We start from the raw sequence: 22,786 nt of genomic DNA, 5'->3' as shown, positions 1-22,786 counted from the left end.
AGCCAGCATTGAGGAAGACCAGGTCTTATATGGCTCTTTCGGTGCTATACTCAGAGTTGGAACCAGCTCTGAAGCTGTGTGTTTGTGCTGGCCGTGGCTAGGATGTAGTGCGGACCTAGGAGGATGGTGATATAACACCGCGCTTGATGCCCGATCCCTTCAGCGGTGGTTGTCGACGATTGTTTTTGGTGGTGGGACACAAAACTCCCAGTTGACGTCTTGGCCCGGAGCCACCCACCCCTGCCTGGCAGGGGTGGGTGGCTCCTGGGCTAAAGGCCACTGGCTGGTCTGCAGAGGTGTCTGCTTCCTATTCGACATCCTCCACAAAGATTTTGGAGTTATCCTCATTAATATCAAAAGAGAGGGAATAGTAAGTGGGCTTTTAACTAGGTCCAGCGTACCTGCCCTAAACGTTATGCAACAAAGAAAGAGCACAAAGTTCCTATGTGAACTATTATTCACCAAACACCACCAAGGTAGGTATAATGGTGGGGTATGTCAAACAGGGGTCTTAAAAATAAATAGAGGAGGAGGGGGAATTCCTCCTTTTGGAACTAGGGCGCTCACACACCCAGCAAGCTAGGGGTCATGCTTCATCATTTGAGCCTGCTCCTCGTTGGGCCGGAGTTATCCTCATCTCAGCACTGTGCCATCTTGCATCGAACGAGGTGCCGATCGCGTTGATATCCTAGGGTCTTCTTGTGTTGGAACTGGCAGCAGGCAGAGCAGAAGGTCGCTTCATGCTCCAGCGATAAGCAGAGGTTACAGACTGAATTATGATCTTTCTACGAGTACTTCGAGTGACACCCTGGACAGTTATGGAAAGGGGTCCTTTCCATTATGGCCTGCACATTCTCAAGAGTGTGTCTGCGGACAAGGGCCCAAGTGAGGGTCAAGACCCTGAATGAGGCATTGAAGATATCCCTGGAGCGGAACCAACGAATCAGGACAGAGTCAAAGAGACTGTTGCAAATGCAGTTGTTTTTAGTCAACAGGAGTAGAAGACCTAGAAGTCCCCGACTCAGAGTGCCAGGCATCATCAACTCGAAGCTTCAGCAACACTCATCCGAACCGGATGGAGGAGAAAAACAAACAATGGAGGCAATGCCCATGCACATTATGAGCTATAGGAGGTGTCACTATTTCTTGTGACTCAAAAAACTTGTTTGAAGAAAAACAAACTGTACACATCAGAACCCAACACTAGATGGTAGGAGTAAACAGAGCATGTGCATATGTCACAGACAATTTTTTTTGTATTTAAAGGCAGTCTTGGACTATAAGACAGATTGAGAAGATAGAACCCTGTTCCACCAGAGAGATTGATCATTGTTCCAGTGGTTTACATAAGCAACAAAGAATTCACATTTTGAGCACCCTTTAACTTCATTGGACCAATGATCTATTACTGATGGCTCTCGACTAAACTGATCTCCTACATAGTTTGGATGTTGCTGAGCTGACAGTAATGGATGCGCAATCAATTCCAAGTGCATCTACTTTTAAAATAAGGATCAATGTTCTAAAAAAAAACCTATGATCAAGATGGTTTCGTACATGCCATTGGAGACAACTACCATGTACGCTGCAAATAACACACAGCAAAGACTATTTCATATTTAGGTAAAACACCATATTGAACCCTACATCGGAAAGAGGAGAGCACAAAATATCTAAGATGAGAATGTTGTGCTAGGATGCCAAACTACACGGCTCTCCATGTAGCTCCAAGACATGTGCTCTGCTTTGGAAGGCTCTTTCATACCACACACCCTTTGAGTGATGGACAGAATCAAGTAACCCATCTGAGGAGAGGGAGTGACTGGAACAATGTTAGAACGATTCACACTGACTCTCTCCCAACAAAAGACAATAAGAAACCAAAGACAATGGCTCCCAAACACACCTTCAATAACATTCTGATGACAATCGCCTTGTTCTCTCATTAAATGCAACATGGAATCATATTGTAATTTAGGTTGGAACGAATTGGACTCCTTTATATTAAGTGTTTGATACTATGATTCCTGCTTTGCTGTAATGTATCTGTGGCGACAGGTTGTGGGGAACAAGGTACAGTGACTATTTTATCAAGAAGGGCTGTTTTCAAAGTAAATTATGCAAACTACAGATATTACAGCCTGCCCAATTAAGGAATAGAGGCTTGAAGAATGTACGAATAGTTATTTGGATGCAGATGAGCTGATACAAAATTCATGGTAAATCAGACAAACCTTTTTAAGATATACTTATACAGTTATAAAGAACTGTGTGACTGTGAATGAAAATTACACAGGTGACACATCGGAAGGCACCAATTAATGAGAGGTGCGGATCCTACTGAGAACACTACATTGTAATGGTAAGACGTGCAACTGTAAGAACAATAGTTACTTACCTGTAATCTGTGGTTCTCCAGTATTGGTGTCTTTCATAGATTCACATGCCTGAATCATTCCCCGTCGTCGGAGTGGGAGTCCCACGGTACATAAAAAAGCAATAAAATGCTATAAATATATAGTAATACCAATAGAAATGAACCAGGAAGTAAAACAGCCAATGGTACAGTAGGCAAAAACTTCCACATCTATGACTCTCATAGTCATTTTGTATAGTCCAAACTACAGCCAATCAGGCGCCAGCACCCACCAGAATGTTCTCCCCAGAGGCTCAGGCTCTCAGATTTTCTCGCAAGGAGTGAAGGTAAACCATAATAGCCTAGAAAGCCTCTGAGGGGAGGTGGGCGGGTTGCATGTGAATCTATGAAAGACACCAATACTGGAGAACCACAGATTACAGGTAAGTAACTATTGTTCTTCTCCAGTATTAGGGGTGTCTTTCATAGATTCACATGCCTGAATCAGAGTAGCTAGCAGTACATATCTTTGCTGAACAGACGCTCATAACACCCAGCTTGTCAGCTAGTAATGCAAATAACAATGCAAAGTGAATAAACACATATCATATAAAGCATAACATAATGCAATCAAGAAAATATGTGAAAACATAACATAAGAAGCGTCTGACAGCAGAAAACAAGGAGGTGGGAAACAGAGGCTCACCTTAATGAAACAGATTCCGTAGAACAGCTCGACCCACAGAAGTATCAGCCTCGCTGATGGACTCTAGACAGTAATGTCTGGTAAAGGTATGGCGACTCGCCCAAGTCGCCGCTTTGCAGATCTGCTGAAGTGGGACTCCAGCAAATAAGGCCGTAGATGAGGAGACTGCTCTTGTAGAGTGCGCTCTGGGCGCAGATGGTAAAGGTCTCCCAGCCTGTGCATGGCAAAAGGCAATGGCAGCAGATATCCATCTTGCAATAGTCTGTTTTGATACTGCCTGCCCTTTACGAATCGCACCGTATGTAATGAACAACTGGTCAGAGGTGCGTACAGTAGAAGTTCTTTGTAGATAGAATTTAAGACATCTTCTAATGTCAAGCGAGTGTAAAGCTCTTTCCGCAGGAGTTTGCGGGTCTGGAAAAAATGATTTAAGAACAACAGGTTCGTTCAGATGAAAATCCGAAGGTACTTTAGGAATGTATTTGGGATTTGTGCGAAGTATGACAGAATCGCTAGTGAATTGGAGGAAAGGATGATGAACAGTGAAAGCTTGGATATCACTAACTCTCTTGGCGGATGTTAAGGCTAAAAGCAGTGATACCTTCCACGAAAGATACTTCAAGTCAGCTCGATGTATGGGCTCAAATGGGTGACGCATGAGTTGACCCAGGACCACATTCAGATGCCACAAAGGAGGTGGACGACGTACTGGAGGGAACATTCTAAAGAGGCCTTTAAAGAATTGTTGGATAATTCTTGATGAAAACAGAGAATTGGACCCATCCTGTCGATATCTGGATATTGCAGCCAGAAATACCTTCAAAGTAGCATGGGACAGACCTGTTCGTGCCAACTGCAAGAAAAAAGGAAGAATTTCCTCAGGCTTTGCCAAAAAAGGGTGAACACCTGCTGAACGGCACCAGATACAGAAGCGTTTCCATTTGAGACTGTAAGTCTTGATGGTTGCGGGTGCTCTAGCTTTGGCCAACACCTCTTTACAGTCTGCCGGGATGTTCAAGTGTGCAAACTCATGGTGTTCAGGAGCCAAGCCGCTAATCTCAGCGATGCTGGGTCCGGATGGAAGACTTGACCTTCCTGAACACTGAGCAAGTTCGGGAGTGGATGTAACTGAATTGGTTTGCTCTCTGATAGTAGGAGGAGCTCCGTAAACCAATACTGGCGCGGCCATCTGGGCGCGATCAGGATCAGTCGGCAAGGTTCCTTCCTCATCTTCCGCAGAACCTTGGGGACTAACGGAATAGGTGGGAAAGCGTACGCAAACCTCAGGGACCAATCGAGGGAGAATGCATTCCCCAGAGAATTCTTGTGGGGGTGCCAGCTGGCGAAGCTCAGGCATTTGCTGTTGGTACTTGTCGCAAATAGGTCCAGGTCTGGCCAACCCCACTGATGAAAGATGTGGTCCACTGTGTTCTGGTGAAGCTCCCATTCGTGGTTGGTGATTGTTGTCCTGCTGAGTGCATCCGCAAGGACGTTTTCCGTTCCCGGAACATGCACCGCATGCAACTGTACATTGTGGTGAAGAGCCCATGTCCATAATTCCTGCGCCTCTTGAGACAGGAGAAGAGATCGAGTTCCTCCCTGTTTGTTGACGTAGTGCATACTTGTTGTGTTGTCTGTTCTTATCAACACATTGGTGTTCTGAATGATGGCACAAAACGCCTTGAGGGCAAGAAAAATGGCTCTCAGTTCCAAACGATTGATGTGCCACAGTTTCTGTTGCACAGTCCATTTGCCACTGATCGTCAGGCCTTGCAGATGAGCCCCCCAGCCCTCGAGGGATGCATCTGTAGTGATGGTGAGACTTGGTGGTTCTTGAAGGAACGCATGACCCTGACTGAGATGACACCTCTGTGTCCACCACAGAAGAGACTCCTTCATGAGTGGTGTGATTTGAATGAGGTCCTCGAAAGTGCCTGAAACCTGTTGCCACTGCAGGGCTAGTTCCTCCTGCAGCGGCCTCATTTGAAGCCGGCAATTTGGAAGTAATGGAATACAAGCCGATGCCATCCCCAGAAAGGATTTGTATAGTCGGACAGAAACTGACTTTCTTTGCATGAGATCTTGTGCTAGCCGACTTATTTTCATTTGTCTCTCCTTGGAGACGAAAGCTTTGCATTTGTGAGTGTCCAACATTGCTCCTAAGAATGCTATTCTTTGAGACGATTGCATTTGGGATTTGGAGAAATTTATTGTCAGGCCTAGAGACTGAAACAGGTGGAGACACTGGTGAAGGTGACGTTGAACGGTGCCATGAGAATTGGCCTTTATAAGGCAATCGTCCAGATATGGGAAAATTTGTATTCCCTCCAGCCGGAGGTGCGCAGCTACTGGAGCTAAAACCTTCGTAAAAACTCTTGGAGCTGACCGTAGTCCAAAGGGAAGGACTTTGAATTGGTAGTCCCTGCCAGCCACCCTGAAGCGAAGGAATTTCCTGTGGCGAGGTAGGATGGGGATGTGGAAATATGCATCTTGGATTTCTAGGGTGACCATGCAATCTCCTGCTGTTAGAAGATGCAAAATTTCTTGAAGAGAGAGCATCCGGAACGTTAATTTCCTTAGATATTTGTTTAATGCACGAAGATCGAGGATCGGGCGCCACTCCCCGTTCTTCTTTCTGATCAGGAAGAACCTGGAGTAAAATCCTAGTCCTCTCATCCTCTGAGGAACGCTCTCGATAGCTCCTTTTTGTATCATCATTTTGATTTGGGTAAGCAGCTCCTTCAGGTGAGCTGGAGGCGGGCCCTTTGGCGGTACATTTGGGGGAAATTTTTCGAATTCTAGGGCATGGCCCCTGGCGACAATATCCAGGACCCATTTGTCCGTTGTTATCGACTGCCAATTGGAGTACAATTTGGAGATTCTTCCGCCAAGTCTTTTGAGAGGGTGGAAAGACGGTGGTGGCAGGTGAAAAATTTCATTGTCGCTTGTCCTTGCCGCGGTAGGTAGCCTTACCCCTGTTTGGGGTGTATTGAGATCTTTTCTGCCCATAAGACTGGTAGCGCTGAGTTTGGTAGCGCTGATTACCCTGACGGTATGAGGATTGTTGATGTTGTTGCTGGTATCCACCTCTATTGAAGGACGTTCCTCGTCCTCTCGCTCCTCGAAAGGGCGGCTTGTGAAATTGTAGAGTGCCTAAGGATTTGGCCGTTTCGGTATCCTTCTTGATAGTCTGTAAGGCCTCCTCTACCTTGGGGCCGAATAAATATTCGCCATCAAATGGCATGTCTAGAACTCGGTTTTGTACTTCCTGTCTGAAGGCAGTGGAACGTAACCACCCCTGTCTACGGAGAACCGCAGCCCCTGCTAATTGGCGAAAACCTGTAGATGCCACATCAATAGCTGAATCAATTATCTCTTCAGAGGTCCGTTGACCTTCATTGAGAATCTGGAGTGCCTCCGCCTTGGATGGTTCAGGGAGTAGATCGATAAATGGTGAGATGTCAGACCACATTTGACGGTCGTAACGACCTAAGATGGCTAATGCGTTGGCAGCACGGACAGTCGTTGCAGCCATGGTGGAAACTCGTTTTCCTATTGAGTCTAGGCGTCTGCCATCTCTATCCGGCGGCGCCGTAACTGCAGAGGACGGATTTCTGGCCCTTTTCTGAGCCGCCTGGACAATTACCGAGTCAAGTTTTGCTTGTCCAATGAGACAGGCAGGCGTCTTGTCTGGAGCTTTATATTTCTTATCAATTCTTGGCAAGACTGGAGGAATGGAAGCCGGCGTTGACATCACCTTAACACCTTCCTTCCAGATGAATTCCACAATGGGTATTGTCCTAATTTGTCGCCTGGGCTGATCTTTAAAATCGTAAAGGAAACATTCTTGTTGAGTATGCTCCATTTTCATATGAAAACGTGCGGTTGCACGCTCCATCAGCAAGTGAAAATTTGCTACATCAACAGGAGGGGAGGCCGACGCAGTCTGAGGAGATGTTGAAGGAGATTGGACCTGATAGTCCTCCCACTCCGATAAATCATCCACTTCTCCTTCTTCCCGTTGGTCGTCATCTTCCGAGGATTGCGGGTCCTCTTCGTGAGCAGGTTGTGGGTGTGAAGGTGGACACACCGATGGGAGCACGGGTGGAGGCGTTTCCGAAGGTGGAGTTGCTTGTCCAGAACCTGCCGATTCCGAAGGTGGAAACCTCCGATAGTAATCGTCCAGCATAAATTGTATGTTGGATATTAAATCCAAAGGCACTTGAGCAACAGGGGTACTGACAGGCATCGATACCTCAGCAGGAGAGTGAGAATCCTCATATTCATCATCCTGAAGTTTAATATGCAACTCCGATGGACTAGTGGCTTGTCCAAAAGTATTCTGGACCATCTCATTGTCACTGTCAGAATCCAGTAGTTGGTCTGGGACTTCAGAGGACACCTTGTGAGGTGAAACACGAAGGGGTGAAAGCCTCATTACAGTGTTGCGCAGTTGTTCTGCTGCTTGGCGTGGTGTTAAAAACACCGTCGACGGAGACCACACCTGTAGTGCCGTGCATGAGGATAACTGCGGCGTCGTCGGAGGGTTAACTTCCGATGGATTTGTCGTCGACGGATCACTTCTCGTCGACGGGACACTTTTCGGCGACGGGAGACCTTTCGTCGACGGGACACTCGTCGTCGACGGGACAGTCTTCGTCGACGGGACACCCATCGTCGACGGGACACTCTTCGTCGACGGGACACTCTTCGTCGACGGGACACTCTTCGTCGACGGGACACTCTTCGTCGACGGGACACTCTTCGTCGACGGGACACTCTTCGTCGACGGGACACTCTTCGTCGACGGGACACTCTTCGTCGACGGGACACTCTTCGTCGACGGGACACCCTTCGTCGACGGGACACTCCTCGTCGACGGGACCGTCTTCGTGGACGAGTCACTCCTCGTCGACGGTGTTATTTTCGTCGACGGCGTAGAGCCTGACGACGAGCTCGTCGACGGAGTCTTTTTCGTCGGCGGTAAAGCCTTTAAAGGCGTCGACGACGAGGCGTCGACGAGGCGTCGACGACGGACGTCGACGAAATAGGCCTCACAGAAACAAAAACCATCGTTGGAGATGCCGTAGACGAGGACATAACCATACTAGGTTTAGGAGATGAAAATGTTACCGTAGATGTCACTGAAGTCGTCGTTCTCGTCGACGAGGAAGCTGAAGAAGACTTCACAGGAGGCGGAGAAGAATTCTGTGGTAACATCCTGTCAGAAGATAGGGGAAGCTTGAGTTTTTTCCCCTTTGAGGAAGCAGAAGCGCCTTCCATGCCCCTGGAGGTGGGGACAGCCTGAGAAGTGGAAGGTTGATCCAGTCCTTTAGCAGGTGGTTGTTTTTTAGGCAGTTTAGCCTTGGGAGATGACATTCCCTCAGGCGCAGATCTCTTCCTGGAGGCTGAAGTGGAAGCAGAGGTGACACTGCCTACTTCAGAAACAGGATTAGAAGAATCCTTTAGCCTCTTCAACCACAGCAGTAAACGACCCTCTCTATCTCTGAGAGTCTTCTGAGGCATGGTTCTGCAGATCTTACAATCAGAGGCCTGGTGATCTGGGTAGAGACAAGAGATACACTTTTTGTGTGGATCCTTCTCAAAAAGCCGAGGCTTACCACAGCAGTCACAGGCTCTGAAGAGAGATTTCTTTGAAGACATCCTGACGAGAAGACACAGATGAAGTTAGAAGTTAGAAAAACTGAGCAGAGCTCAGGGAGACTCCCTTCACACGACGTGCGGTAGAAAATCTGAGAGCCTGAGCCTCTGGGGAGAACATTCTGGTGGGTGCTGGCGCCTGATTGGCTGTAGTTTGGACTATACAAAATGACTATGAGAGTCATAGATGTGGAAGTTTTTGCCTACTGTACCATTGGCTGTTTTACTTCCTGGTTCATTTCTATTGGTATTACTATATATTTATAGCATTTTATTGCTTTTTTATGTACCGTGGGACTCCCACTCCGACGACGGGGAATGATTCAGGCATGTGAATCTATGAAAGACACCCCTAATACTGGAGAAATTTATATACGGTCATATAGTTCAGAGAAGTGATCAATTGTGTTCCTATTACTGACTTTACGACAAACATTTCAGGACATAGCAGAATATGTGAATAGTTTCTTCTGTAAAATAAAATGTGCCAGACTTTTTTTCCATGATATTTTATGAGCACAGAAATACACTCCTGGGTTTGCAGTAAGGGACTGTACTGATTATCCAACCTGCAGCAGCCATTTTAATACACCCCAGTTGTGCAATATAAGTCTTTCCATGCAAGCCCTTCTGCGCAATATTGCTTACAAACACCTAGTTACTGCAGCTCTGCAGCAGGTGAACCAACCTTTTTATGATCAATTTGGTGAAATCATGATTTCATTCTTCCATGTCACTTCGCGCTTAAAAATACATTTCGCTCTACAAAACAAACCTTCTCGATCGCAAAAATATATGTTGTTATTCAACCAAGTAAATCCTTCTTCCCCTGGCTATGTAGCAACTGTCAAATACATACACAGAAGTGATTCAAGGAGGAAATATTTACCAACAATATGCTAGATAAGGCACGTGCATGAATTGAGAGACTGATGCAGGTAGGGGTGTGTCATCTGCATGACATGTTCTAATCATTGCAAAGCAAGCTAAGCTTTTCTATATTTTCTATGGGACGATTAACTGAATAACTAAGTTGGATAATATGAAGATCTGCTACTTACATTGCTAGTAAATGGCACAATCTGTGATAGCAAGCAAATCACAGCACTTCACAACCTTAGCGGACATATTAAGCACTACAAAAATCATGAGACTAGCCTACCAAGAAAAGTGTTTTAGGCCCCATAGGTGTTATGACAAGCGCTATGTACATACTAACACAAAAAAATACAAAACTGTAAATTTCAAGCGCTATTATTACCATACCTTCTTTTTATGGACCGCAAATGTCTCAAAGTGGCAGGCTCCACTTAAAATATATGTTAATTCTGACATTCTACTTCCATCTCTGAGGACTAGAGGACACACAAGTTCAACAGTAACCTAGGTCTGTCAGTTTTCCTCAGGGTTTGTTATGAACAGAAATAGAATGATGGAAGAACAGATTAAGCATAGGTAATGCCAACACGTCTCACCTACGAGTGAGCTAGTATCTTTTAGTCACGTTGTACAGCAGCATGGCTGATATGTAGCATGGCTGAAAATAAAAATAATAATGGCAGGACGGGAGGCAACAGCAAGGAGGATTATTGGGAGATGCACGGACAATGGAAGGTGTGGAGGAAAAGTGATATGCAGGGCGGGAGAACACAAAGAGGGAGGGACACCTAGACAGTACTAGGAGTTGTAGGCAACACGAAGGGATGGTGAGTTAGAGAGCAACATGAACTACAAAAGGTGAGAGGGCGGGGGGCAAACAACAACAGAAAGAGGGGGCACGCAACAAGAGGGAGGGTGAGTTGAGGGGGCCGCCGTGGAAGAAAGAGGGAGGGTGGGTGAGTAGGGTCGCCTTGGAAGAAAGAAAGAAGGCGGGTGGGTAGGAGCGCCAAGGGAGAAAGAGAGAGGGCGAGTGGGAGGGGGCGCCAAGGAAGAAAGAAGGAGGAAGGGCAGGTGGGTGGGACCGCCACAGAAGAAAGAGGGAGGGCGGGAGTTTGGACCACCACAACAGAAAGAGGGAGGACGGGCAGGTGGGTGGCCTGCCACAACCGAAAGAGGGAGGGCTACGCCACAACAGAAAGAAGGAGGGCGGGTGGGGTAAGACACTCCGGAAAGAGGGAGGGCGGGTGGTGTAAGACACCCTGGAAAAAGGGAGGGCGGGTGGGGTAAGACACCCCGGAAAGAGGGAGGGCGGGTGTGGAAAGCAACGTCAGAAAAGGGACGGCGGGTGTGGCAAGTGTTGTTGGAAAGAGGTGGGGTAAGACACTCCGGAAAGAGGGAGGGCTACGCCACAACAGAAAGAAGGAGAGCGGGTGGGGTAAGAGAATCCGGAAAGAGGGAGGGCGGGTGGGGTAAGAGAATCCGGAAAGAGGGAGGGCGGGTGGGGTAAGAGAATCCGGAAAGAGGGAGGGCGGGTGGGGTAAGAGAATCCGGAAAGAGGGAGGGCGGGTGGGGTAAGAGAATCCGGAAAGAGGGCGGGTGGGGTAAGAGAATCCGGAAAGAGGGCGGGTGGGGTAAGAGAATCCGGAAAGAGGGAGGGCGGGTGGGGTAAGAGAATCCGGAAAGAGGGAGGGCGGGTGGGGTAAGAGAATCCGGAAAGAGGGAGGGCGGGTGGGGTAAGAGAATCCGGAAAGAGGGAGGGCGGGTGGGGTAAGAGAATCCGGAAAGAGGGAGGGCGGGTGGGGTAAGAGACTCCGGAAAGAGGGAGGGCGGGTGGGGTAAGAGACTCCGGAAAGAGGGAGGGTGGGGTACGAGACTCCGGAAAGAGGGAGGGCGGGTGGGGTAGGAGACTCCGGAAAGAGGGAGGGTGGGTGGAGGGAGGGCGGGAGGGGTAAGAGACTCCGGAAAGAGGGAGGGCGGGTGGGGTAAGAGACTCCGGAAAGAGGGAGGGCGGGTGGGGTAAGAGACTCCGGAAAGAGGGAGGGCGGGTGGGGTAAGAGACTCCGGAAAGAGGGAGGGCGGGTGGGGTAAGAGGCTCCGGAAAGAGGGAGGGCGGGTGGGGTAAGAGGCTCCGGAAAGAGGGAGGGCGGGTGGGGTAAGAGGCTCCGGAAAGAGGGAGGGCGGGTGGGGTAAGAGGCTCCGGAAAGAGGGAGGGCGGGTGGGGTAAGAGGCTCCGGAAAGAGGGAGGGCGGGTGGGGTAAGAGGCTCCGGAAAGAGGGAGGGCGGGTGGGGTAAGAGACTCCGGAAAGAGGGAGGGCGGGTGGGGTAAGAGACTCCGGAAAGAGGGAGGGCGGGTGGGGTAAGAGACTCCGGAAAGAGGGAGGGCGGGTGGGGTAAGAGACTCCGGAAAGAGGGAGGGCGGGAGGGGTAAGAGACTCCGGAAAGAGGGAGGGCGGGTGGGGTAAGAGACTCCGGAAAGAGGGAGGGCGGGTGGGGTAAGAGACTCCGGAAAGAGGGAGGGCGGGTGGGGTAAGAGACTCCGGAAAGAGGGAGGGCGGGTGGGGTAAGAGACTCCGGAAAGAGGGAGGGCGGGTGGGGTAAGAGACTCCGGAAAGAGGGAGGGCGGGAGGGGTAAGAGACTCCGGAAAGAGGGAGGGCGGGTGGGGTAAGAGACTCCGGAAAGAGGGAGGGCGGGTGGGGTAAGAGACTCCGGAAAGAGGGAGGGCGGGTGGGGTAAGAGACTCCGGAAAGAGGGAGGGCGGGTGGGGTAAGAGACTCCGGAAAGAGGGAGGGCGGGTGGGGTAAGAGACTCCGGAAAGAGGGAGGGCGGGTGGGGTAAGAGACTCCGGAAAGAGGGAGGGCGGGTGGGGTAAGAGACTCCGGAAAGAGGGAGGGCGGGTGGGGTAAGAGACTCCGGAAAGAGGGAGGGCGGGTGGGGTAAGAGACTCCGGAAAGAGGGAGGGCGGGTGGGGTAAGAGACTCCGGAAAGAGGGAGGGCGGGTGGGGTAAGAGACTCCGGAAAGAGGGAGGGCGGGTGGGGTAAGAGGGCGGGTGGGGTAAGAGAATCCGGAAAGAGGGAGGGCGGGTGGGGTAAGAGACTCCGGAAAGAGGGAGGGCGGGTGGGGTAAGAGACTCCGGAAAGAGGGAGGGCGGGTGGGGTAAGAGACTCCGGAAAGAGGGAGGGCGGGTGGGGTAAGAGACTCCGGAAAGAGGGAGGGTGGGTGGAGGGAGGGCGGGAGGGGTAAGAGACTCCGGAAAGAGGGAGGGCGGGTGGGGTAAGAGACTCCGGAAAGAGGGAGGGCGGGTGGGGTAAGAGGCTCCGGAAAGAGGGAGGGCGGGTGGGGTAAGAGGCTCCGGAAAGAGGGAGGGCGGGTGGGGTAAGAGGCTCCGGAAAGAGGGAGGGCGGGTGGGGTAAGAGGCTCCGGAAAGAGGGAGGGCGGGTGGGGTAAGAGGCTCCGGAAAGAGGGAGGGCGGGTGGGGTAAGAGGCTCCGGAAAGTGGGAGGGCGGGTGGGGTAAGAGGCTCCGGAAAGTGGGAGGGCGGGTGGGGTAAGAGGCTCCGGAAAGTGGGAGGGCGGGTGGGGTAAGAGGCTCCGGAAAGTGGGAGGGCGGGTGGGGTAAGAGGCTCCGGAAAGTGGGAGGGCGGGTGGGGTAAGAGGCTCCGGAAAGTGGGAGGGCGGGTGGGGTAAGAGGCTCCGGAAAGAGGGAGGGCGGGTGGGGTAAGAGGCTCCGGAAAGAGGGAGGGCGGGTGGGGTAAGAGGCTCCGGAAAGAGGGAGGGCGGGTGGGGTAAGAGACTCCGGAAAGAGGGAGAGCGGTGGGGTAAGAGACTCCGGAAAGAGGGAGGGCGGGTGGGGTAAGAGACTCCGGAAAGAGGGAGGGCGGGTGGGGTAAGAGACTCCGGAAAGAGGGAGGGCGGGTGGGGTAAGAGACTCCGGAAAGAGGGAGGGCGGGTGGGGTAAGAGACTCCGGAAAGAGGGAGGGCGGGTGGGGTAAGAGACTCCGGAAAGAGGGAGGGCGGGAGGGGTAAGAGACTCCGGAAAGAGGGAGGGCGGGTGGGGTAAGAGACTCCGGAAAGAGGGAGGGCGGGTGGGGTAAGAGACTCCGGAAAGAGGGAGGGCGGGAGGGGTAAGAGACTCCGGAAAGAGGGAGGGCGGGTGGGGTAAGAGACTCCGGAAAGAGGGAGGGCGGGTGGGGTAAGAGACTCCGGAAAGAGGGAGGGCGGGTGGGGTAAGAGACTCCGGAAAGAGGGAGGGCGGGTGGGGTAAGAGACTCCGGAAAGAGGGAGGGCGGGTGGGGTAAGAGACTCCGGAAAGAGGGAGGGCGGGTGGGGTAAGAGACTCCGGAAAGAGGGAGGGCGGGTGGGGTAAGAGACTCCGGAAAGAGGGAGGGCGGGTGGGGTAAGCGACTCCGGAAAGAGGGAGGGCGGGTGGGGTAAGAGACTCCGGAAAGAGGGAGGGCGGGTGGGGTAAGAGACTCCGGAAAGAGGGAGGGCGGGTGGGGTAAGAGACTCCGGAAAGAGGGAGGGCGGGTGGGGTAAGAGGGCGGGTGGGGTAAGAGACTCCGGAAAGAGGGAGGGCGGGTGGGGTAAGATACTCCGGAAAGAGGGAGGGCGGGTGGGGTAAGAGACTCCGGAAAGAGGGAGGGCGGGTGGGGTAAGAGACTCCGGAAAGAGGGAGGGCGGGTGGGGTAAGAGACTCCGGAAAGAGGGAGGGCGGGTGGGGTAAGAGACTCCGGAAAGAGGGAGGGCGGGTGGGGTAAGAGACTCCGGAAAGAGGGAGGGCGGGTGGGGTAAGAGACTCCGGAAAGAGGGAGTGCGGGTGGGGTAAAGGGAGGGTGGGGCAAGCAACGTCGGAAAGAGGGTGGGCGGGTGGGGCAAGCAACGTCGGAAAGAGGGTGGGCGGGTGGGGCAAGCAACGTCGGAAAGAGGGTGGGCGGGTGGGGCAAGCAACGTCGGAAAGAGGGTGGGCGGGTGGGGCAAGCAACGTCGGAAAGAGGGTGGGCGGGTGGGGCAAGCAACGTCGGAAAGAGGGTGGGCGGGTGGGGCAAGCAACGTCGGAAAGAGGGTGGGCGGGTGGGGCAAGCAACGTCGGAAAGAGGGTGGGCGGGTGGGGCAAGCAACGTCGGAAAGAGGGCGGGCGGGTGGGGCAAGCAACGTCGGAAAGAGGGCGGGCGGGTGGGGCAAGCAACGTCGGAAAGAGGATGGGCGGATGGGGCAAGCAACGTCGGAAAGAGGGTGGGCGGATGGGGCAAGCAACGTCGGAAAGAGGGTGGGCGGATGGGGCAAGCAACGTCGGAAAGAGGGTGGGCGGGTGGGGCAAGCAACGTCGGAAAGAGGGTGGGCGGGTGGGGCAAGCAACGTCGGAAAGAGGGTGGGCGGGTGGGGCAAGCAACGTCGGAAAGAGGGTGGGCGGGTGGGGCAAGCAACGTCGGAAAGAGGGTGGGCGGGTGGGGCAAGCAACGTCGGAAAGAGGGTGGGCGGGTGGGGCAAGCAACGTCGGAAAGAGGGTGGGCGGGTGGGGCAAGTAACGTCGGAAAGAGGGTGGGCGGGTGGGGCAAGCAACATCGGAAAGAGGGTGGGCGGGTAGGGCAAGCAATGTCGGAAAGAGGGTGGGCGGCTGGGGTAAGCAACGTCGGAAAATTCAAGCAACATCAGAGTGAGGCGGGTGAGGCAAGCAACACCGTAAAGAGTGAGGGTGTGGGCAAGCAACAACAGAAAGAGGAAGGGTGGGTGGGTGGGCAAGCAACAATGGAAGAGACAACAGATAGAGGGAGGTTGGGAGACAAGCAACTACAGAAAGTTCAAGCAAGAAGAGAGAGAGAGAGAGGGGGCACACAACACCAGAAAGATGGAGGGTGGGGGCAAGCAACAATGGAAAGAAGAAGGGTGTGGGGGCAAGCAACAATGGCAAAAGAGAGGGTGGAGAAGGCAAACGACAAATGAAAGTTCAAGCAACAACTAAAAGGGAGAGGGTAGGGATCAAGCAAAAAACAAGGGCCACAACAGATTGTGGACAAACAATACGGATGAAGGACTGCAGGCGAGTGGGAGAATGCAACACTGCCGTGTGACGAAAGAACACAAAGTCAGGAAAAGTACACAAGGGTGCAAGCTGAAAAAGACACACTCTTGTTGAGTGCTTAAACACAAAAATAGTAGTGTCTAAAATAATGAGCAGTGAAAGACACATGTTCATGGCGGCCAAGCAGCAAGGGAAGGACAAATACACAAAGAGGAAGAAAGCCTATGAAAGCTGAATAACAAGAAGCAAGCAAATGAAAGTGATAATAGAGTTGTTCAAAGGTAAGCAATGGGCAGCCTCTACGCCCAGTGTTAGAAAACAAAAGTTCTCGAAGAAACAGCGCATGCGCGGTCTAGTTGATAGCTAAAAATTATGTTTTTAAGTTACTTACAGCTTCTGATTTAGGAGGCACTGGAGGCGGAGGCAGGGGAGCATCGGCCGACACCGTTGTTGCGAGAGCTTCAGGAGAAGAAAAGAGAGACATGGCACACTTGGCCTGAATGGGTTTTCGGAAATGGTCACATTTGCTCCGCTCGCTGAGTGAGCGTGTTAGGGGCAGCCCACCATGTCTGCCCAGGGCCCACTGATCCATCCATAGCTCTTCGTATGCAATTTCTGCCTTGAGTGGCAGGCGCTTTGTTTCTTCGCTCACTTCAGGAAAAATATAATCGCTTTTGTTGTCAGTGGACTCCAGGTACTGTGGCGAGTCGTGGGGATACGTGCCCCAGTCGCCACACAAGTCCCTGCACCCCTGCAGATTCACTTCACTGTTTCCATGCAAGTTGTTTCCGTAAACACAGACTGAAAGCCTGTGGAAGGACTGCGTCAATTCGTCGCGTGCATAGCTGAGGGAGTTGGGCACGTGGCTGTGCCCAGGACACCGGCTTTTCTTAGGGCTCTTCGAGTCCTCATTCCAGTCAACCTTCACATCTCTCACAGCGCGAGAATATTCATCAATGTCAAACTGCTCTTCGCAGATGTCCTGCCAGTGCTGCGTCAGGCTCTCAGGCCACGACTCACCTTTCACAACACTCTCAGGAAGGCTAAACTTTGGAACTGATAAATGAAGCGGGAAATGCATTGGGATAATTTTGTTGGTGCGCAGCACGCAGCAGACCACCACCGTTTTAGTCTGAATGTTGACAAATTTGTATCGATGGCCCTCGCGGATGAAGTGTAAGTCATAGGGGTTCCTAGGCGGGGCACTGGGTACAGTCACATTTACGGGCAGCCTAGTTTTCTCCACAATGTTGCGGATGGTGTGCTCACCCTCTTGCATTTGGAGTTCAAGGGGACTACGTGTGCTAAATCTCCCTTTGCACTGGAAAGGAAGGCTAATGCTTTCATTAGTCCTGTGGTTCATACAGATGAGGCATGGCATTTTGCCTTTACCCAACTTAGTAATGGAATTTAGCTTGCCAATTCTCTTGAAGATGGTGTTCAACCTAGACTTTTCCTTTGATGTTTTGGCATACAGGATTTCAGCTTGACCCATCAACGTGAGCTCGTCGCCCGTACAAAGGGTGATGTTGTACACTTCAGTGTCTTCATTGGATTCACCCGCAGCAACCTGAAATACATTTAAAAATACAAGTTAACAACTTACTTATATGTACATAAAAACAATATCCAGTAGTCAGGTACATGTAAGCAATAATACTAGGTTTACGTTACAAACTATTTTCTGGGTCACTCTCCAATTTAAATGTATAGAAAGTGTTGCTTAAAAATTAAAAAAGGTACATCAAGCTGAATTTACTCAATCACCATCATGTGAGTAGTAACAAAGCGCTCTTTTTCTTGGGGCAAAAACGAGTATCTGCTAAACTTATTAGTGAAAACCACAGCGGGCACAGCCATAAGCTATAGTTAAGGTTAAACGAACTATGGTTCGCTAAATTAATTATTAACCTTGATGATATAAATGCTTATGAATTTGAACAGGAATAAACATGTTTAAGTAAATTGTCTTTTGATTATGAGTTTGAATCAATATATGTTGCAATTAATTTTTGCTCCATCTAATATGGTTATTTTGCACAGTTTGTCCAGTTGTTATAGTGTATAAACAATAAGAAAAGATCAGTAATTATGTTTTGTCTTATTGTTGAAGGGGTCAATCCTTGTATATTTGCCTTGTCCTGAAGATGGTCTTAATAACGAAAAGATAAAGACCGAAGCGTCGACCCAGGCTTTTTCTTCTATTATTTAGTTTTGTATTTTAGCAAAGAAGAAAAGTCTTACAATTGTCACAGTGAAGGAGTTTTGAGTTAACACGGTTTCCTTCTTGTCACATTGTTTATATAACTTTAAGTACCCTTCATTATAAATATATAAAGTCAATATATTTTTCTATACATACCGGTTTCTGTGCTTCTTGTAACTTGTGTAAATTTGACGTGATTTTCAAATCAATCGTATGAATGTATATTTTCTAAATGTTTGCTATTGATATGCTTAGACCGAAATTAAGTTAGGTCTCAAATTCATTTATCTAAATTTTCTGAAATATACAGTAGAGCAAAATCCCTTGAAGGCGAACTTCACCCTATTATTTGGTCTACACGTTGGCATTATATTCAAGACCTATTGTGATATAATCAGAGAGTGTCTAAAATGGCAGTTTAGGTGGTGGAGAAGCCACCGATGGCTCTATTTAATGAAAGGGTGGCAAAGATGGGAATGAGATATTGTTAATGTCTTGAGATGTAGGATAAATTGCACACGTAGCAATAAACTGGGAGTCAGATTAATCTATATGAGGCCCCAAAGAACCAACAACGAAATTATAAACAAAGGTCAGTAAGCAATAATAGGTATAAAAGCACAAATATGACACTAAAACAACAAACTAGCCAGACTGCATATTCCAAAGCAAAGCAGGTGTAATAAAATGCCTAATTAAACTCAAAGCAAAGTTAACTACTGCCATGGTGAACCTCGGGGAAGAACTGAATCTCACTTGTTGAGACAAGAAGGTAGGAACAATCATTTGGAGAAATGTTCCAAACCAAGAATGACTTGGGGTCTTTCCTCAGTGAATGACCACTGTTCGTAGATAAGAGTTCAGAACATCAAAGAAATGGTCTAAAAGAAGTCGGAATCCAACATCCAAAGTAATACACAACCAGGCACCTTCTCATGCAACAATTGTATACACTGTAATAATATCATGCCAAGAGTGGCAACAAGATCAAGCTTAAGTATGACGGTGACTGTAACTGTAATACCAAAAACTGGATTGCTTCACTAAAACGCCAGTGCATGTTGTTATATTATGGCAAAACTGAGAAAAAAATCTTAATGTGCACTACTGAACATAAAAGTGACCCACACAGCCAACATCAAAACGCCCGTGGCAGTGCACTATTTCAAGACCATAAGCATAATGTCTCATAGTCGAGATTTCAAATATTAGAAGCTGTAAAAGAAAGAAAAGGCGCGGACATCAAGTGAAAGATGCTACAAAGAGGAATTAGATGTATAAAAAATCTTGATACCTTGAAACGGAATTGTTTAAATGATCGGTTAGAAATATGTTTTTTTAACAATGCATTAATATTGCTTGATACATAATCAGATCCATGCATACGTTTCTTATTCTTTAGTGTGAGCCATGTATTTTCTCTTTATCATTGTCATACCAGCATAGAAGCGTATGCTTACATTCTGTCATTTACAGGCACACTAAACCGGACTAGGTAAGTTTTTCAGTACAGTTATCATGAGTCCCTTTAATCTGTCTCCAACTATAGAACTATATTTGTCCGATCACTGAATTTTGCACACTAAAAGAGGGGAGCCATATTTAACAAACTTGACAGGTCTTTTGAAACATGTATTAAACGCACAAATGAGTCCAAGTGTGATAATATAAAGATGCTACACAGAGCCCTAAACACATATTCAAACTTCAATCAACAACCAGAGGAGGTTTTGATAGTCCAACCGCACTGTAAGAGTCTGAAGACGTAGGACACTTGATAACCCACACTTTTATTTATGTACAAATAGTGTAAAATATTGATTCATACAATGTATCATTAGTGGCCTTCGATGGCTGTATCCCACTGGAAAGTAGAGGGATTGCGTTGGATCCGGGATCTACAGCTATGTGTGGCCAGATGGGGGATCCGGCCGATCGAGGGAAATACGCTGAATTCATACTGGTGTCACTTTCAGACAGTGGGACACAATTCAGGCGGGCCTGCATTCTATTTGGAACAGCAACGTGAAGGCAGAGAGGGGGCTTTTTTAATCTCACTTATAGCTGGGCACAAACAAAGGTCTGACTTAAAGGGCCATCAGTACTTCTTTTGTTGAAGTATCAACTTGGTGGGAGTCATCCGGAGCATAACACCTAGACATTAATGCACTGGAAGGAAGCAAAGGCATATAGCTTATCACAAGTACTTTAGAGAAACTGTAACTTAGAGGTAGGTTATTGACTTTGTTTGTCTCCCCATATAAGGGATGTGCACGAGCTGTAAGAATGCAAGGTTTATCTGTGTGTATGAGTAATTACACTAATTATGATTTAAATGTCACATACTAATTAATTTTTTATTTAGCTCTTTTTTATCCCTTCACATCTCTGTGTTGGGTGTCCGAGCGCTTTACATCACACACAGAGACACAACAATTCATACAAGAGTGTAAATACATGTACAGAAATTGTTACTTAATACAAAGAAGGTTATAAGATGTAGGAATCACTTATTGACCATACTTGTAGAGATTTTATATGTTATGAGTATTATGCTTTTTAGTCCATCCCACCTTCAAAAACTTGTGGTTACAGCGCTCATCTTATCAAATCTCGATTACTGTAACAGACTGTACGTCACCTTACAACAGAGACTGTTTAGAAAACTTCAGATTTTACAAATCACGCAGCTCGCCTTATTTTTAACATTCCCAAATGTCAGTCAGCTTCCCAGGGACTCCACTGACTGCCAATACAGAGTAGAATCACTTTTAAGGCTCTTTGCATTATCAGGCTTTACACAACATTGGCCCACAATTTTTTTAGACAAAAGTTCAACTGGTACAGTCCTGCCAGAACATTGAGATCAGTGGAGAACAGACTTGTAGTAGTGCCAACCTTTAAGAGAGCATGCTGAGGAAGACCCAGTTTTCTGATTAGCACTTCAAAGATATGGATCTCCCTCACTCTGTACCTTAGGACATCACCTAATCTTCTTAATTTCAGGAAAACCTGGCGTTTTAATCAATAAACATAAGATAGTTGTGCTTAATTTTCAACCATCCTGTGCCACTTTTTCCCCGGACAGCGCCAAGACACCTTTGAGTATTTGAGCGCTTTACAACCCATAATAAAATAACATTATGAGTGAACAGTTGGGAGAAACACAAAGGGGCCGATTAGGATGGAGGATTTTCCGCCTCCTCCGGGCCGGCGGAAGCCACCTCCGGCCCGGAGGAGGCGGAAAATCCTCTGCGGAGTCACCAACGACCCACCGCCGCATTACGATGGCTGGTGGGTCTTGGTTTCTGTCCGCTGCTTTTCCGCCGCGGTCGGATTACAACCGCGGCGGAAAAGCTCTCATTTGGCTGGCAGTGTCTATCAGACACCGCCAGCCAAATTAGGAAACATTTGTAAACATGCTTTTCCGCGGCGGTTTTTCCGCCGTGGAAAAGCATGTGTACTTTTGATTTTGGGGGCCCGTTGCGGGCCCCCAGGGTGTAGGCGGGTGGGGGGTGCACATGGGGGGTACCTATGGTACCCCCCAGCATTTACATGCACAAAGCGGCAGGCACCGCGCGGTGCCTGCCGCTTTGTGCATGTAAATGTTAAACATGCACTTTTAACATTGCGGCGGGTGCTGCTTGAAGCAGCAACCGCCGCAATGTTAAATATCCAGGATGTGACCGCCAGGGTGGCGGTCACATCCTAATTTGCACGGAGGGACCACCGCAGCCCATGCGGACGGTCCCTCCACCTCTGGGATGGCGGACGGACGCAAGTCCGTCCGCCATCCTAATCGGCCCCAAAGTCAGGATACAAAACGTAATGCAGTGATTGGGTTTGTTTTTACAAAAAGACTTAATTCCCAGAGGAGCCCTTCTTTACAATCTTAGAGTAACAACAGATTGAGGAAAAAAACGAATAAGGATCTAAACCCAAGACTTACAGTCTGCATTCAGCTCTTGGATGCCGATAAGTAGATTAGTGTGCTATATTAGAAGAATTGCAACGTATGAACTGGAGGTAACCAGATGAGCTTGGTGTCAAAAGCAGTAGTCCACTTACCTATCTACATAAAATACAAATCTGTGCTCTGTATGTTCCACGATGTGCTTTGCAGCAAGCACATTAACCCTCTACACTACTTTGAGTCAAACCTATAAATGGACAAAAGACACAACATTCCCAGTACTGCATTAACTACCAATTATCTTACCTCAAATTTGATAGGCGCACAAAGATCATTACAACAGGTGTCTTCACCCTGTAAGATATTTTGAGATGCAGCCTTAGTGACCAATTAAGTAAGCTAGATCAGTGTTACTGTCACATTTGTCCATGTTGACAATTTCTTTGCAGCTAATTTTTTTTTTAATACATATATACGTTGACTGCCAGACTTTGCTTTTCAAACTCTGCCCCTCGTGACCCTACTCCCTTTCTTCTGCTACTCTGTGAACCCCAGCATATGGGTTCCCAGAGTACATTTTTTTCCAACTCCAGCACTGCTGTACACATTTTTCCAACATTGTAGCATATACTCATCATTAGATCATTGACCACAGGTCACATTTCAGGAGCTTTTAGCAGCTTATTAATTGAAAGTCAGCACATCACAAGATGGTGGCTCTGGTCGCTAGAAATTGAACTTACAGTCCAGGACATGTGACAACCAGGGCCCGACTGGCTGGAGAGGGCACCGGGCGTTTCCCCGGTGGGCCGCTAGGGTGGAGGCCGATTTTGAGCCCCAGGGGGCCGTTTTTGTTACACGGCCGTTTTAGCTGCAAAAACGGCCCCTGTAACAAAATCGGCTGAAACCGGCCCTGGCAAACAGTTCGGCTGCTCCCAGCCGGGGGGGGGGCGAGCTCTTTGCCAGGGCCAGTTTTGGTTCCCAGTCCGGCCCTGGTGACAACCTCACGCTAGGCCGGACAGGGCTTTAGGTGGGCCGGGTTTTGCCAG

The 22,786-nt window shown here is 49.0% G+C and overlaps 1 protein-coding gene across 1 annotated transcript in view; it reads right to left on the bottom strand.

The window, feature by feature from the left end:
- The window catches only part of GAREM1 (GRB2 associated regulator of MAPK1 subtype 1), a 495,136-nt gene that overhangs the window by 77,730 nt on the left and 394,620 nt on the right, over positions 1-22,786 (bottom strand). The window contains exon 4 of the mRNA XM_078687358.1: positions 16,010-17,188. Coding sequence (XP_078543484.1) covers positions 16,010-17,188 — 1,179 coding nt within the window. The remainder of the gene's footprint in view (positions 1-16,009; positions 17,189-22,786) is intronic.

The sequence above is a fragment of the Lissotriton helveticus genome, chromosome 4_1 (assembly GCF_964261635.1).
Source record: "Lissotriton helveticus chromosome 4_1, aLisHel1.1, whole genome shotgun sequence".
NCBI classification, from domain to species: Eukaryota; Metazoa; Chordata; class Amphibia; order Caudata; family Salamandridae; genus Lissotriton; species Lissotriton helveticus.
Note: the sequence above shows the minus strand (reverse complement) of the source record. Positions and strands in the feature narration are given on the sequence as shown.